At 36.2% G+C, this 16,434-nt stretch overlaps 3 protein-coding genes across 4 annotated transcripts; 2 read left to right on the forward strand and 1 right to left on the reverse strand.

Moving 5' to 3' along the window:
• Positions 1-319: 319 nt before the first annotated feature.
• LOC140771388 (ATP-dependent zinc metalloprotease FTSH 8, mitochondrial-like) lies at positions 320-6,242 on the reverse strand. 2 transcript variants are annotated; one of them, XM_073112910.1, is made up of 8 exons: positions 6,045-6,241; positions 5,746-5,977; positions 5,597-5,671; positions 4,403-4,536; positions 3,774-4,259; positions 2,663-3,430; positions 1,889-2,116; positions 320-1,036 (listed from the first exon to the last, which is right to left on the reverse strand). In XM_073112910.1, the coding sequence occupies exons 1-8, from the start codon at positions 6,102-6,104 to the stop codon at positions 554-556; spliced, it is 2,466 nt and encodes an 821-aa protein (XP_072969011.1). In that variant the 5' UTR covers positions 6,105-6,241; the 3' UTR covers positions 320-553. The 2 variants fall into 2 exon arrangements, with proteins under 2 accessions (XP_072969011.1, XP_072969012.1); XM_073112911.1 differs by having other exon boundaries at positions 745-1,036; positions 1,921-2,116; positions 6,045-6,242.
• A 188-nt stretch (positions 6,243-6,430) lies between these two features.
• LOC140771389 (uncharacterized) lies at positions 6,431-8,627 on the forward strand. Its single transcript, XM_073112913.1, has 6 exons — positions 6,431-6,590; positions 6,679-6,765; positions 6,860-6,922; positions 7,053-7,154; positions 7,900-8,158; positions 8,261-8,627. Exons 1-6 carry the CDS (start codon positions 6,513-6,515, stop codon positions 8,368-8,370), a joined length of 699 nt encoding a protein of 232 aa, XP_072969014.1. The 5' UTR covers positions 6,431-6,512; the 3' UTR covers positions 8,371-8,627.
• A 1,330-nt stretch (positions 8,628-9,957) lies between these two features.
• On the forward strand, positions 9,958-15,188 carry LOC140771390 (peptidyl-prolyl cis-trans isomerase FKBP20-1). Its single transcript, XM_073112914.1, has 6 exons — positions 9,958-10,115; positions 10,968-11,110; positions 13,954-14,087; positions 14,167-14,246; positions 14,346-14,438; positions 14,786-15,188. Exons 2-6 carry the CDS (start codon positions 11,002-11,004, stop codon positions 14,934-14,936), a joined length of 567 nt encoding a protein of 188 aa, XP_072969015.1. The 5' UTR covers positions 9,958-10,115; positions 10,968-11,001; the 3' UTR covers positions 14,937-15,188.
• The last annotated feature ends 1,246 nt before the right edge of the window (positions 15,189-16,434 follow it).

The following is a 16,434-nucleotide window of genomic DNA, read 5'->3' on the forward strand; positions in this document are numbered from 1 at the left end:
AAATATCTAACGATAAAAATATTAATTATGACTATAATAAATTAGACTCTATTAATAATAAGTTTAAGTGGCAAAATATAGGCTGTTGCGTTTGCTTTCTTTCTTTGATTCACACGTATATAAATGTTGATCTGGATAAACTAGTTGACGTCATAAATTTTCGTCAGGCTTGCAAAAAGTGAGCAATTCAAAGATAATTCATCTCACACCCACATCCATATTTTCCTATTGCCTGGGGAAAAAAAATTTATCACCATTAATTCTGAGCCAAAAGATATTGAGACAGGAATTATGAGGGTGGCCATGATATTTCGAAAGCTTTTCTAGAATCAAATATATATATATAAAAGAATAAGAAAAGAAAGAGAATCCCTATTCACATTATTAGGTTATACTAAGAACCCAACTGGACATTTGGGTTAGTTTCTAAACTATAGCTATTCCTCATTACACCTAAAAAAGTGTGATTCAAATGTGGATGTTCATTCTGACAATATGTTGAGCTGCAAGGAAAACCAAGAATAAATACTGTACAAGCACAACATTATCCCTGTTATGTCGGCACAACGTCGTCGGTAAGCGGTGGTGATTCACCATCTGCTATTGCAGCACCTTCTGTGGGTTCTTGGCCCTTATTTTGCTCTTCATCTTGGAACCCTAGCTTGAATGTATCATAATTTGTTGGCTCATTTGATTTGAATGGCCGTTCTCCCAGTACGCGGACCAAATCATCCTGGTGAAGAACTTCCTTCTCGAGCAGCAGCTCTGCAATCTGGACAACATGGTCCTTGTGCTCCTTTATTAGCTTGATGGTTCTTTCATAGGCTTTAGCGACCCATTCTCTCACCTCGCTGTCTATGATGGCTCCAGTCTTGCTGCTGTAGGGCTTGCTCATTTCATAACCATCCTCTCTCTGAGGAAAGGAAAGGAGCCCAACCTTGTTGCTGAAGCCATAGACTGCAACCTGAGCATAAGTCATCTTGGTCACCTTCTCCAGGTCGTTCTGAGCACCAGTAGATATCCTCCCAAGCAAGATCTGGAGACAAATTCAATGAAATCATCAACTTGTATCCTTATGAATGACATTAAAATTAACGACCCTCTAGAATTTCATGATCTCCATTAATTTGCAAGCAAAAATGAAATTACGCCATAGATATATGGGACAGAGAAAGAAAGATATGCAGAAGTTTCAATATATTCTTCAAAATCAACAAACAGCTTAATTGGGTGCATAGCCTTCTTTCAGATGGACATAATCAGTCTTCACACAAAAATGTTTTAACCAACATGAAGGCCAGGATTCCTATGCTACCAAACAATCTGCTTTCATAAATGTATGAAGATGTAACAGAGAAATGTTAACTAGAAAAGGAATGAGCAGCATAATATTGAATATCAGCAGGAGGCAACATGTAAAACAGTGGCATTAATTTGTTTAGTCTGATATGAATTTCTGTGGTTTGTTGTGATCAAGGTGGAAACATTTGCGCAGAACTATCCGTAATCAAAGAAAGCAACATAAAATATATTTCCAACAGGAACCTGTGAAAATTGAAGATAAATAAAGAGCACAATCTTTCCCATTCAATCATCTCTATTGTACTCTTTCTTTCTTTTTTTAAGAAAATACTCTCTTTTAAATAGGAAAACCTGAAAAACGGTAATTAAGAATTAATTTTTGGGATGTACTGAAGTAAAAAAAATGTTGACTTTAGATGGCATGCATGTCAACTTCCTATACCCATCAAACTGAAAATCAGGAAAATGTTTGTGTAAACAAAAGTTCCAAAAAGAGCATGCAGTTACACACATAATGCAACACTACATGCCCATGTAAAACTTTATTTATCAATTACTCAACAAAAAACAATATAAACTACTTAACCTCTTCAGATGCACGACCACCTAATGTCATACATGTCATGTCAAAGAGCTGCTCTTTGGTCATAAGAAGGTTCTCATTTGGGACGTATTGAGCAAAACCCAGAGCTGCAGTTCCACGAGGAACAATTGTAACTTTAAGGAGGGGCTCTGCATGTTCTAAAAACCATCCAGCAACAGCATGGCCCGATTCATGGTAGGCAACAGTTCGGCGTTCCAGCTTGCTGATAACCTGAAAAAGGGTGACATATGACTTAGCCAAGACAGCAGCCTGGAAACATTTGACAAAGATTCAAACCTAGATAAGACAACAATTTTATAATAAGGCAAACATTATCTAGGATGAATTTTAAGACTTAATCTCTCCCTTTAAATCAGTCAATGAGAGTAGAAAACGTCTAGCACTGTCCAACTCATGCTGAGCATGAGAGAAGTATATGGAAGTCAGTAAGCCACGCTAGAATGAAATATCTATCAAGATAATCTGATAGTATATACTGGCAAATAGCATTCTGAGAGTTGTTCCTTACAAATAATAGCAGCAATATGACTTAAAAAAACTAAAAAAGACAAGCATAAACTTACTAAATAGCATTCCTTGTGCTGTTCCACAATCACAATAGCAGAAAAAATTAATATGGAGAAAGACAACAGGAGAGCTACAAAAGTCTGTAAGCTACAATATTACTCCATATGTGCACATATATATACATGTTTATGCATATATGTTTCGACAATAGTTTATGGAGAGGTCAAACTGAATATGATGGAAACTTACCCTATTTTTCTTCTCCAAACCACCAACAATCCTATCAATAGCAGCCTCAAAATGCTGCATTGTAACTTGAGTTTCCTCACTTCTCGCAGCTATCAAGGCAGCTTCATTACAAACATTTGCAATATCAGCTCCAGCAAACCCAGGCGTAAGGGCAGCTAGTCTTTGAGAGTAAAACGAGGGCTCATTATCCAGTCTGATCTTTTTAAGATATATTTGGAATATCTGGTCACGACCCTTTATATCAGGTTTATCAATTGTTATTTGACGGTCAAACCGACCAGGCCTTAGCAAAGCCTTATCCAAGATATCCGGCCTATTGGTACCAGCAAGTACAACAACTCCAGCAGTTGTTCCAAATCCATCCATCTCTACAAGCAACTGATTTAGGGTGCTTTCACGTTCATCATTTGAACCTGAGAAACCTCCTCGGCCTCTTGCCCGACCAATTGCATCAATTTCATCAATAAAAATTATACTAGGTGCACACTGTCTAGCTTCTTGAAACAAGTTTCTCACTCTGGAGGGTCCAACACCGACAAACATTTCCATGAAGTCTGAACCAGAAATAGACAAAAAGGGCACAGAGGATTCCCCCGCAGTTGCTTTTGCAAGAAGAGTCTTTCCTGTGCCAGGAGGACCTACGAGAAGAGCACCTTTGGGAATTTTTGCTCCTAATTCCTCGTACTTCTTGGGATTTTTAAGGAAATGGACAAACTCCATGATTTCCTGTTTGGCTTCATCACAACCTGCGACGTCCTTAAAATATACCTGGATCACATATGGAAATATTCTGTGAGAAACACACGACATAACAAGGTTGTTTTTTCTTGTCTTCCTGAAAAAGTATATAAAAAATCAGACAAGCATAAATTCTAGAATCTAAACTGGCAAATCCATGCATGTGAAGAATGCTCATATAATGAGATGATTCATGCAAACTGAAACTAATCTGCAGTTTATAAACAGTATAGAAAAACTTTGAATATTTTAATACAATATTCTTATCCAATTGAATAGACAACTATGTTTCTAAGAGAATTTCAACAACAGCAGAAGTGACAAGAAGAATTAAACAACCTGAATGAGAATATGAATGGAATAAAAGCCCAACCTTATTTTTAGAGTTCTTATCCATCTTTGTCACGTGAGCCTTTCCAATGTTAAATATTCCACGGTTTCCATTTCTGGTTCCGCCACCACCACTAAAACCTCCTTGCATTCTTCTACCCATTAGATACATAAGTCCAACAAGGAAGGCTGTAGGAGCAAATTTCAGCAATTCCTGGTACCAAACAACTTCCGAGAGATAAGTTACAGGGACATGGTCATGGGGATCTATACCCAAAGCTTCTTGGGCTTCCTCTAATTTTTCCTCAAAAGATTCCACACTTCCAATATTGAAGTAGTACTTGTATTGACTAGGAGCTTGTTGAGCAGTAATATCTGTTGTTGCACCCTGAAATTCATTGTCCTGGGATTGATTGATTGGTGGAGACAAGCTCTTCACATAAACTTTTGCAACTGATTTGTTGGATACAACAATGTGATCGACTAAACCAGGTTCCAGCAGTTTATTTTTGAACTCTTGAAAGCTGATCTGGAAATGATAGCACCCAAATATTATGGCACTAATATAATACTAATGCATTCCATGCACCTGATCCACACTCAAGCATTTGAACAGTAGACAGAGAAAAGGTACTCAGTAATTACAAAAAACATAAATAAAATAACACTGACCTCTTTCTCCTTAAATGAACCACCAGATAAAGATGAAAGCAAGAGGCCAATAAATATAAGAGGAGCAAGGTAATTCTGCAATTGCTTCATTAAATTCTCCTGGAAATTCCATTGATCATCAGTACTTGAATCTTCTGCAGAAGAGAAAAAGAAATGAGATTATGAATTTATGGCATGAAATTTAAAGTCTACTGCAACTGAAGGATAGTTTACTTCATTAACTCATGACAATGGTCAACGATGTATCAGTGGCATGCTAGTTCATGTAAAAAGCATGCCTAAGGATGTCATCTATCAAGAAAAAACATGTCTAAGGATGTGGTCTATCAAGAAAAAACATGTAGTTGAGAAACTTCTGTACTATTTAGGCATGACACCTCCCTAAATCAAACAGAGCAACTAGTGACAGTCATATTTGAAAAGTAGTCCAAACACTTCCTAATGGTTGAGCAGCTTGAGCGTGTATTGACATCACTCATCCATCTCAACATTGTCGTCTTGGAGCAAAATTCATATTTGATAAGATGGAAAGAGTCACAAGATTCTAATCTTGTATGAGAAAACAATCCAACTATCTATAAGTTCTCCTAACATGTTGAAAATAAACAAGAGGGCCCTTTGTCATGAAATATGTAAAAGTATAAAGCCAATCAGCAGGTAGAATTAACATCCATTGTTTGCAGTTTAGATTATCCAATCAAGGAGCAACACTTCAAAGTTCTTTCAGATTGGGAGGCAATAACAGGAACCTTTGTACCTTTTAAGATAAGGAGTTACATACTTCCTGGAGGAATATTTAAGCCAAAGAGAAAGACGGAATGCAATTGTAAAATATTATAACCTTATGTGCAGTTCAATCTTTAACTTCTAAACATCTTGCTCCAACATAGAAAAAGGGGATTTATACTGTCCTATAAAACTCCTCTCTAAATCTAATCGGTTCACTTTAAAGTTTAAACTTCATTTATATTTTCTATTATCCACTTAAATTAAGTATGTTAAAAACAAGAATAAGCTAAAATGACAAACAGAGTCCCTAACCATTATGATTAACCACTGGCAAACTATTCAAAAGTCACGTGTCAATTTATTACCTGGGCAAGTATAACATCAAGTGGTACCAAAACATACTTATAATGTATACACGAGAATTCAGATACAACATTGAAGAATGAAATATAAAAGGCTTCATACCCTTTGAATCTGATTTATTATTCTGATTCCCTCTGGGAGTTTCCTTCTTCTCTTTTGGGTAGTATTTCTCATAATCTACAAAAACCAAATAAAAATTACCTTTTTTTTTATCAAAAACTTGATAAAACCTTGACAACGCACAGACTTACTCTTCTTATCTGGAGATTCATTGGAAAAGAATCGACTAAAACTAGGGTTCGCTAGCAGAAACCGACAGTTTCCCAGTTGATTCCCTGCCGCAACAACCTTATCCGCTCCAATGGAAGTCAAATAGCTTCTAAGAAACCGTAACCCGTCATTACCGCATCGAGAGCAGGGAGACGGCACAGGGATTTCGATCAAAAGGCCATTCCTTGCACCAAATCCACCCAAAAGAGAACCCTAAAAAGCATAACAGTTTGATTTTTACTGTTCAAAGAAACAATTACGAAAGAAGAAATTATCTTACGTTTTGGGATCGGGTGCGAGCAGATCGCGATAGAGAGCGCCCGAGGCTGGAAAAACTCATGCTTCGGTTGAATAGTGCATAGAGCGGTAAATACTAGAGAGAGAGAGAGAATTCGATGGAAAACCTCGGCGGAGAAGGGGGACCGGAGATGAGGAGGAAGGAGTCGGTGTTTTTTTTTTTTTTTTTTTTTTTAGGTGAAAAAGGGTGGAGTCGGGGGCAGAGAGGAGAGGTAGAAGAGTTTGAGTTACGCTGTGGTAGTTGATCGTATGAGGACCCGGATGCAGGAATGTTTATTTAACTAATAAATGGGCCGGTTTTCTTCTTGTAAGTAGCTCAGATGTATCAGTTTCCTACAACTAGATCTGCAGGCGATCTACTAACCAAACTTGACTAGGGTTTTGAGCATCTCCCCTCCCATGGCCAAGTTACCCGCCCCAGTGCAGCTTCTGAGCTCTCGTGGAAGAGGAGATGAGCGGCGTCGGATCGCCGGATTTCTTCTACCGAGAGGCCCAGCGCCTCGGTTACGTTGCCCGTTCTGCCTTCAAGGTCAATAGCTGTTTCAGTATCAAAGTTGGTTCTTTTTTTTTCTTTCTTTTTCCGGCTTATCCATGCATAGGTCTATCTTATTCTGCAGCTAATCGAGATACAGAAGCAGTTCAAGTTGATAGCTCCTGGGTCCTCTGTCCTCGACCTTGGCTGTGCTCCTGGTGCTTGGCTTCAAGTACCCATCTGTTAAAAACTCCATTTTCTCTAGGAGTTGAGTTCCCTTTGTTTAAAAGAAAAAAAAGGTGATTTTTAATGTCATTTGCATATAGGTGGCTTGCCAAAACTTGGGTCCTCTGGAGAAGGGTGGTGCAGTTGTGGGTATTGATCTTAAGGTAAATCTGAGTAGAAACTAAATGTGAAAAGATGGCGAAATGCTTCATGAAGTTTGTTAGTAATTGGTGGATGATGATATCATTTGTTTTATGGTTTAATTGGTCGGTTTTGATGCTGGTTGCAGAGCAGAAGGTGAAGGTTCCTTCTTCTCATTGCGACTCCAGAGTGAGAACTCTCTGTGCTGATGTGATGTCTCTACTGAAGAAGCAAGCTAAGACGCTATCTCCTCAGGTTTCACCTTGTAGTATATGATGAAACTGATATAAAGAGTTTAGTTTGTTAATATCACTTGCTAAGTGCACAACTAAGACAGAGAATTCTTTACATTAATCAGCTGGATTTGCAATGCTATTATCCATTAGCACTAGAAAATAAGGAAATGTTCAAACCAAATTAATCTAAATTCGCTCCATTCATTATGGTTCAGGGCATCTAAAGAGCCTAAGCACTAGATTTGGAGTTGGTTGTGGAGGAACATCTTACACTGATCATTGGATCACTAAATGAGTGACAATAAATACTGGAAGACACAAAAGCTATATCACCATATTGCATAGCTTTATTACGACGTATCAATAATTTTACATAGGTACAACTAAGATATACCAGATAAAGACATTAAACCTCACTCATGTATACATCTATTTTTGTTTATTTTTAATCATTCTAGCAGCATTCTTTTGTTGTATGGTACTCTGTGATTCTATTCTACATTGCCCTTAATCTTTATCACATACATTAGGGAAAAACTCTCAGCCTCTGAGCCCTTCTAAAGAAGAAAAAGGTTACCTCCTCTGCCAGTTTGTTGCTTTGCTTGCTTGATGTACAAATCCTAGTGGTGTTATGTGGAAGATTAATGCTATATTCTATTTTAATCCTGAATATCTGTACATACTGGTAGTAATCAGCTCTTCCTTGTCAGTTTTAAGTATTGAGACTGTTGGTGCTTACAACTTGCTAATCTATTGTGTTCCAGGAAAGGGGTTTTTCTGTTGTATTATCAGATATGTGTCCAGTGGTTTCAGGGATAACGACAAGAGATGCAGCTTTATCCTGTGAACTGGGTATGCGAGCACTCTCGTTGGCTGTTGGCAGGGTTCATTTACCGGGTTCAGCGGATGATACCAATATAGAGAAGTTTCTGAGCAGTTCAGAGCCTGATGCTGATGATGACGGTATTCTAAGACGGGGGGGCAACGTTGTGATTAAGTTTCTTGAAAGTGAAGATACACCAGGTCTTTTTCCATTAGTTTCTTTATTATCCATTCTCAAAATATGAAAGTGATATTGAAACTATACATAATTTATTTGGCATTCAATTGGTTGATTTGTTGCAGGTTTTGGTAAATTTTGCAAACCCCGATTTAAGAAAGTATCGTGGCTGCGGCCTAAGGCAACAAGATCTTGCTCGAGAGAGATTTATTTGATATGCCAAGGTTTACGGTAGAGCGGGCTACTGATTCCTAAGAAAATTGGCTGTGTGAGAAGATTGAAGACTAGGTTGCTAATGCATAATGCTAGCTCTGAATGTCTTTTTGTGACATCATAGGTGATAGCAAGGTGCTCAATATCTGAATCTGTAAGTCAGTGAAAGGATGAACATCCAATTCAACCATGACTGTCCTGTTTCAAAATGTATCACAATCTCAATCAGGGCTGAACTACTAAGGGAAAACAAAAGAATATGATCAGATAATTAATGGAAATTTGGCTATTTGAAAGATAATGAAATTGAAATGAAATCAATCTACATGTTTGGAAGGAATTAAGAAAAGTGCAAATAAATTCCATCTAGATTTAATGGTGTTAATCCGAAAGTATGAAAAAAAGTAAAATTTTAAATCAATTGAATTTCATAGACTTTGGGTTTTCATGTACCAGAATCATTCATAGTGTATTGAAATCATGAAATAGGATTTTATATTCCCTTTGGGACTTTTAAATAAAAATTACTAACTGAATCGACAACTTATAAAAGAATTTAATTCTCTAAATATTTGCCAAGTTTTAGAAAAAATTTATTTTATATAATTCGTTTTTAATTTCACGATTTATATAGAAATCTTTTCCTTGCACTTAGACAATTTTGTTTAGAGAATTTAAAATTCTTATATAAGTCGCTATCCAGCAACTTATATTTAAAAGTTGCTGATTAGTTCAGCCAGTTTTAAAAAATATATAATCTCCTATTCAGAGTTTAAAATATACCAGATTTATAAAATAAATATTTATCAGGACTACTAGTTTGATAAAAAAACTGATGACTACTCATGCAACAATTGGACTTGACAAACATATAATCTACTACTACTCACAGTGGTTGCCTTCAATCTAGCTGCCAGACTGACCATAAAGATAGTTGATAGAATGATAGATCTAGACTTCTTGCTAGGGTCTTATTAGAGTTCAACTGTAGAATAAGTTCTATATTTATACTTGTATAAAAAAATTATATCAGTATAAGTTATTATAATTTTTTATAATAATTTTTTTTTGGATCATTTATAAGCCCGAAGGCTAGATATGGGCTGAATAAAGGGCCAACCTTCCCTAGATACAGAAGCACTTTAGGCCTCACCGAGCTTTTAGCTGTCTAGTTTAAGCTTCAAGCCATATGCGTCGTCGAAAAATTGCTTCGAACAAAATATCGTTGAGACTTACTCCAGAGCTGTTCTTCAAGGCTAATCGCATTGTCGAGTCATCAATCGAATCGAGTCAAGCTACTACCAAACCACCAAATAATTTCTCCACAATATTATTTGGGGTTGGAGTTGAACTTATAACCTCCTTGGTTATGAGCAAGGTACCTACCAATTCAACTAGTTTATTTGACAAACAACTAAAAAATATTTTTGGAGAGGGAAGAGAAGGAAAAGAAAATTAGCAAATTATTATTTTACTTCATAATAATACTAATTTATAAAATTATTTATATCTATAGTGCAGCTTTTGCTCTCCGACTCTAGTTGAGGTTTTTCTTTGTTAAACCGTGATAGTTACTCTATTCAAAAAAGTGCTGTTTTTTAATGGAGCTAAAAGACCAAAGACCTGCAATTAACCCTAAGAAGAATATAGAGGGTCTGGGTCCGAAAAAAGTAAATCTTTTTATACCTCTGCATCGCCTCCTTCACTGCCCTCGTCTCAGCGGAAATTCGTAGTCGATCGTCTTGGAATGTGTACTTCGCGCTTCAGGTGATTAGTCTTCGTCCTTCTCTCCGTCCTTTCTTTTTTGCTTCTCTGGAATTAGTGCTTTATTCTGCATTTTCGTAGATATGCCGTAGATTGTGATTTTTTTGATTTGGAAGCAAATATTAATGGAGTGGGGTTGATTCCTTCTGTATAGAAGTCAAATTTAGTTGGAGTTTGGAATTGGCTTCGTTTGTTTAGAATTGGATAGAATTCAACTGGATTGTTGATTTTGTTAGACCTAGTCAAGATGAAAGTATGAAACTAGTGTCTTGAACAGAAATTGACACAGAAATCAAATTGTCCAGTTGAAAGCATTGATCCGGTGGACAATTGGACGTGAATAGGTAGAGAAACTGGAAGTTGAGTTCTCACTCTTTTTTTATTGGGAACTTTATAGAATTTCTCACCTGAAAGCTTGTATTGCCTATAGAATCGAGAAGTCATGTGGTAGCATAACATATTTCTTCGGGTTTTTTTTTTAACCACTTTAGATCCTTCGTTTTGGTAAGTAATTAATCTTCTCCATCTTCACTTTGTATTAGAGCTATAATTAGAACCAACCAAAATTTTCTATTATGATATCTTGGTCGAGATAATAAGGACTAGCCTGTTGGGAACATCATATCGGTGGATTTTTTCTACTTGTAAATTCTGATATCTTGTCTGAAACAAATGACAGACAGATGAAAACTATATTCTGCATCCTTGGAGTTGAATAGTGCAGTTATTCACGTCCATCTCAGAATCCTAGAAAATGCTAATTAACTTTCATGCTTTGTATGTCCATTTTAGGCCAGCCCTATGTGAGCTCAATTATGCATGTGGATTTCTTCTTCTTTTACTTTCTCTTTTCAGGTGTCTCTTCGACAGCATATAGAAAGAGGCATCAATGGCTGAGGTCATAGATTTAACTGGGGATGGAGGCGTACTGAAGAGAGTTATCAAGAAAGCAAAAGATGATGCTATTACTCCGTCAGAGAACCTTTCCCTTGTTGATGGTATTGAGAACTATCCAATTTTTTTCAGATAAAGCAGAAAATTATGTTAAATTGGTAATATTAATCTGATCTGCATTTTCCAACATTAATCATTGATAACTAACTGATTGTAAAGTTTTGCTCCCCTCTGATAGTAAACTTTTGTTCCCCTTACTTTCTTGCGAGTAAAAATGTAAAATGGATTTTAGGTTTTCTTCTTTTTTTTTTCTTTCTGAATTGACCTTAACTTATGCAACTTGATTAACAAGGAAAAGGAACAGTTATGAGAAGCTTTAATGAGAAACATTGAGTTTTCACAAATAAATATTTGATAGGATCCATTGGATAGCAGGGGAGCAGCACTTATGTACTTTCACTGAGATCCAAGAAGTGAAGTCAGGGTTATGTCCCCAGGTGGTCCAAGTATATCCCATGCATTCAAATGTAGGGGTTTATCCTCTCAACTATCGCAAAAAGAGAACCTTTAGCTAGATTGTTGGATGTTATGACCTAAAAGATAACCTTTATTATGATTTATTCATCAAGCTGTAGGAGATTATTAATTTGGTCAACCAAACATTTCCATCTTCCGATTGAAGGTTGCATGTAATAATTACACGAGTTTCCTTAATGTAGTTGTAGGCAGCCTCAGTTTCATATGTGACTTGGAACTTAATAAGTTAACATCATGCGTATTATATATGTTAGGGATCTCAATGTGAAAGAGGAATAACAATCAAACTTCAGCGGCACCATTTAACATAAGTAAATTTTGATTCAAGACTTATTCAGAACTGCATATGTGAATATAAAAGAGTTTATCACTATGTATAGTCAGTATAGATCCATGGATTTCCTTGGGTCCACTATTTCTCTTATTATTGTATAACCAGAGCGAATACATGCGATTACAATATATATAAGACCCAGGTTACACTTATTTTTAAGACTTTGAGCTTATGGTGAACTTGGAAGTAGTTAAATGTTAATTGCAGATTATATTGTCCTATATATTACAAGTTCTTAAAATCAAATCACTAAAGGAACCGGCACTCTATAAGAGGAAATGACAATGTTTGTTGAAACTTGCCAAACATTGTCATGGTCAATTGCCAAATATAGAAGACTTCAAATTTGGAATCACTGCCTTCTGAAATTCTCTTTGATGTAACTCGTAAATATTATTACTTCCGAGTTCCGTTTAGTATGCATGTGGACTTATTTCAGGCTTTTATGATATTCTAGGAGTTCTTTCAAATAAGTTACCACTATAATATTGCATAATTTTTGTCTGTTGCTGATGTGATGTTAGTCACCTTTCTCGCCGAAGCCAAGGAACCCAATAGTTTATATTCTTGCCGAGGGCATGTTTGTGACAACCAAATAAGGGAAAACAATGTAAGAATAAGAAGAATAATTGGACTATCATATAGTTGAAGCTATAAGCTATCCAAATACAAATTTACAACCACTCGTCAGAAAATTTTCCCTATGATCATAGTATCCATATTCCATACTTATCGGAGTTTTTAAACCATGTTGAATTGTTGATGTTTATTGGAGACACGAAATACCATTAGGTTCTTTTCAAGTCCAAATACTCACATCGTTTTTGTTTTTCTAGCCCCTTAATTCTTTAATAGTTTTTGTACCATGATTGTCTTAATTTTGGGAGCCTAGTATGTGGAGACAGCGAATACCAACGGAGCTAGGATTTCATTTTCATGAGAATTTTTAATATTTGTCTACACCAAGGTTCCGTAACAAATATGGGATAGATCAGCATATCGGCGGTATCAACAAAATAAGAAAATAATAATTACTCACATATGAAACTTAAAAATAAAAAAATGTATTAACTTACTAAAAAAAATTCTGATTTTTTTCCTTTTTTATCTCTCCCTTTTCTTTCCTTTTTCTTTCTCTCTCTCTTACTGCCAAAAGGAATTTTTTTTCCTTTCTTCTCTTTCTCTCTCTTCCTTTCTCTCTTACTACCAAAAGGATTTTTTTTCCTAATTTTTCTCCTTTCTTCTCTCTCTCCCTCTTCCTCTCTCTCTTATTGTCGATTGACAAGTTCTTGGTTTTTGATTTTTTTTCTTCATACTCTTCACTCTCTCGTCTCTCTATCTCACTTTTTGTTAATAGAGATAGAGAGAAAAATAAGAAGAGAAAGAGAGAGGGAGGAAGAGAGTGGAGGAAAGAAAGAGAGGAAGAGAGAGAGAGAGAGAGAGAGTAGGGAGCGTTTGTTGGAATCGGAGAGGGAAAGAGAGATGGGTGTCGGAGAGAGAACAAAGAGAAAATATAGTAACCTGAGGCCGTCGAAGTTCGAGCTTGCGGATCTTCGTCAGAGGATGTTGTTGAGATCTGCTTGTGTGCCACTGGTCTAGGGGGGAGAGAGAGAGATTGGAATAGGCCCGGGTTGGATACGTCGGATCCGACACGTATACAATAGATCCCATCCATATCGGGTGGGATCCAATCAATATGGCCGATTCTGACCCAACATGGATCGGGTATCGATTTGGCCGGCCATGATATGGTTGATTTCGATCCGTTTTGGCCGATCTGACTTGGGATCGATTGAAACTAGCATGATCTATACAATGCTGATAAAATGAGCATGCTTAAGATTTGGATGAGCTCCTTTAATCTACGAGCTTTATAAGCACATTTGTTTCTCTTTCAGTTAGTGCAAGATTTGTGCACAGCATTATAAGTTGATCTGCTAATGATAAATGTTAGCTGATAGCCCCGAGGATATTGCAATAAAGATCTAGTTACATGTCATGATATTCTTTCCTCCTGCTTTATACTGTTGTTTCTCTACTCATTGTTGCAATTTGCCTCGACCATCTTCTTGGCAGTTCATTATGAAGGTACTCTTGCTGAAACTGGTGAAGTTTTTGATACCACTCATGAAGACAACACTATTTTCTCATTTGAGCTAGGGAAGGGTACTGTTATCAAGGCCTGGGATATTGCATTAAAAACAATGAAGGTAGAAAATACAGTGTGGACTAATTAGTTTATGCTGATTATGTTCACAAGTATGCTATAGCTAATTTGGACCCTTGAAGGTTGGGGAGATTGCCAAAATTACTTGCAAGCCAGAGTATGCTTATGGAAGTGCAGGTTCACCTCCAGATATACCACCAAAGTGATGATCTGTCTTTTAATTGTATTCCTTCATTCCTCGATACTTCTTCAATTTTATTATTCTTTTTAAAGGCTAATACCAGCAGGTTTTGGGTTTCAGTTCAACACTTATCTTTGAGGTGGAGATGGTGGCTTGCAGGCCTAGGAAAGGTGCAACTGTTGGTAGTGTTTCAGATGAAAAGGCCAGATTAGAGTAAGACTCTTGACTTTCTGTTGATTTTGTCTTTGATATCAGCTTTTTAGCTCCTTCTCTTGATGTCTTTCTGCTTTGACTAGGTTATAAAGGAATTCATTGACGAGCATTAAAATTTATAGGTGCATGCCTTTATATAACCCCCAATAATATATAGCCTGTAGTTGTATAAAGGATGGGTACACAGATCTCAGAGAAAAGGTCGTTGTCAACTATTTAGCTCCCAACCAGATTAGGATTGTTGCTTGATTTCATGTGTCAGACTCATCTGCATGAAAGTGGCTTATCGTATTCTTTTTAATGTACATGGCCTTTAGCTTCTATATGACAATGCTATATTGAATTAGGGAGCTGAAGAAACAGAGAGAGATTACTGCAGCAAATAAAGAGGAAGAGAAGAGGAAGAGAGAGGAAGCAAAGGCTGCTGCTGCTGCTCGTATTCAAGCCAAATTAGAAGCAAAAAAGCAACAGGGAAAAGGGAAAGGGAAAGGAAAATAGTTTTCTGCTCCATTCTAGTAAAACCTTAGTTATAAATGATTCCTGCTCAAAGGCCTCAGGAAGCTAAATAGTTATTCTGGTCACAAATCCAGTTAAATTGCTTCCGAAACTTTGTGATGAATTCTGTTGTTCCCTTGGAAGACATTATCTCCATTCAAAATAGTACTTTGATTGTAATGAGCAATAGGCAAACTGCATGTTTGTCCTTTAGGAGTCATATATATATATTTACTTTTGTGTGTTCTTAGATAATTGCTAGTGTTGCACATTTGTTCATTATCTAATATCCAGCAATATTGCTTTGTTAATTTTGATTTCTGCTTACGATATAGGCCTGCTTACACTAACTAAGGTTTGATCCTAGCGAGAAAAATTTAAGCCTGAATCTGTTGTACTTGACTGGCATGTCTGATATCATGCCTCTACATCTGATTCTTTTGAACTCCTGACTCCATTCTTAATGATGTTTCTGTGTAATTGCTCAAGTGAACAGCTTATTACTGCATGAAATGTATTACAAATGTGCCCAATTCTGGACATCTGGATTTGTCCAGGCCCTGGTGCCCTCTATGTGATCCTTTTCTTAGGTCATAGATGGATATTGTTCTTTGGGGATCTCCATTCTAATATTTTTAAGACAACTTTACAAATTATATCTTATAATTTATCGATTTAGTGATTCACATCGGTGTTTTGAGGTATTTATAATCTAACTTTTACTTTTTTTTTAAAATTATTATTTAACACTTTTTGTTAATTTATACATAAAATAATTTATAAATACTTACATTACTTATGTTTTTTTAGAGAAGAAAAATAATAGTAAGGATATTTTAGTAATTTAGTCGATATTATTTAGTTAAAATAACGTCAAGGTGTTAAACGAAAATTATAGAAAAAAAAAATGAAGGATTAAGTTACAAAATTACTAAACATTGAATATAAATGATAAATAAAATAAAATATAAGGTGTGATTTATAAAATGTGATCCACTTGCCCACTTGCTCACAATCCACTTTCACAAATCCAGTGTGCTAGCAACCGGATTTATACCAAAATCAGCAGGAAAGAAGCATGGAAATCTAGAAACTCCAGCAAACACTTCACCAGTCTATCTGAATATAGGGAATTATTTAGATAGCCAAGCAAATACTCTCCTTATTACGACCATTGCAAAACTAACAACCAAAATAAAAGGATAAATAGAAGAAGGAGGAGAAGAAGAGAGTCAAAACTAAGAATGGTTTGTTGGCCCCACAAAAATTAAAAAATGAAAAAGAGAAAAAAAAAAAAGAAAGAAGAAAAAAAAATTAAAATGAAATTTAATTTCGGATATTACCGACGACTCTTATTATCCTACAAGGATGGATATATATAAAATATCTGAAAAAGCCCCTCCGCCTCTCTTTTTGCGGGACCCACTTTGTCCTCCACAAAATATCCAAAACTCCACGCACGCTAACCACCACCGATCGACCACCGCCTCATCTCTCTCCT

Source organism: Typha angustifolia, chromosome 11 (assembly GCF_048772165.1).
Source record: "Typha angustifolia cultivar Huaian chromosome 11, ASM4877216v1, whole genome shotgun sequence".
Classification (NCBI taxonomy): domain Eukaryota; kingdom Viridiplantae; phylum Streptophyta; class Magnoliopsida; order Poales; family Typhaceae; genus Typha; species Typha angustifolia.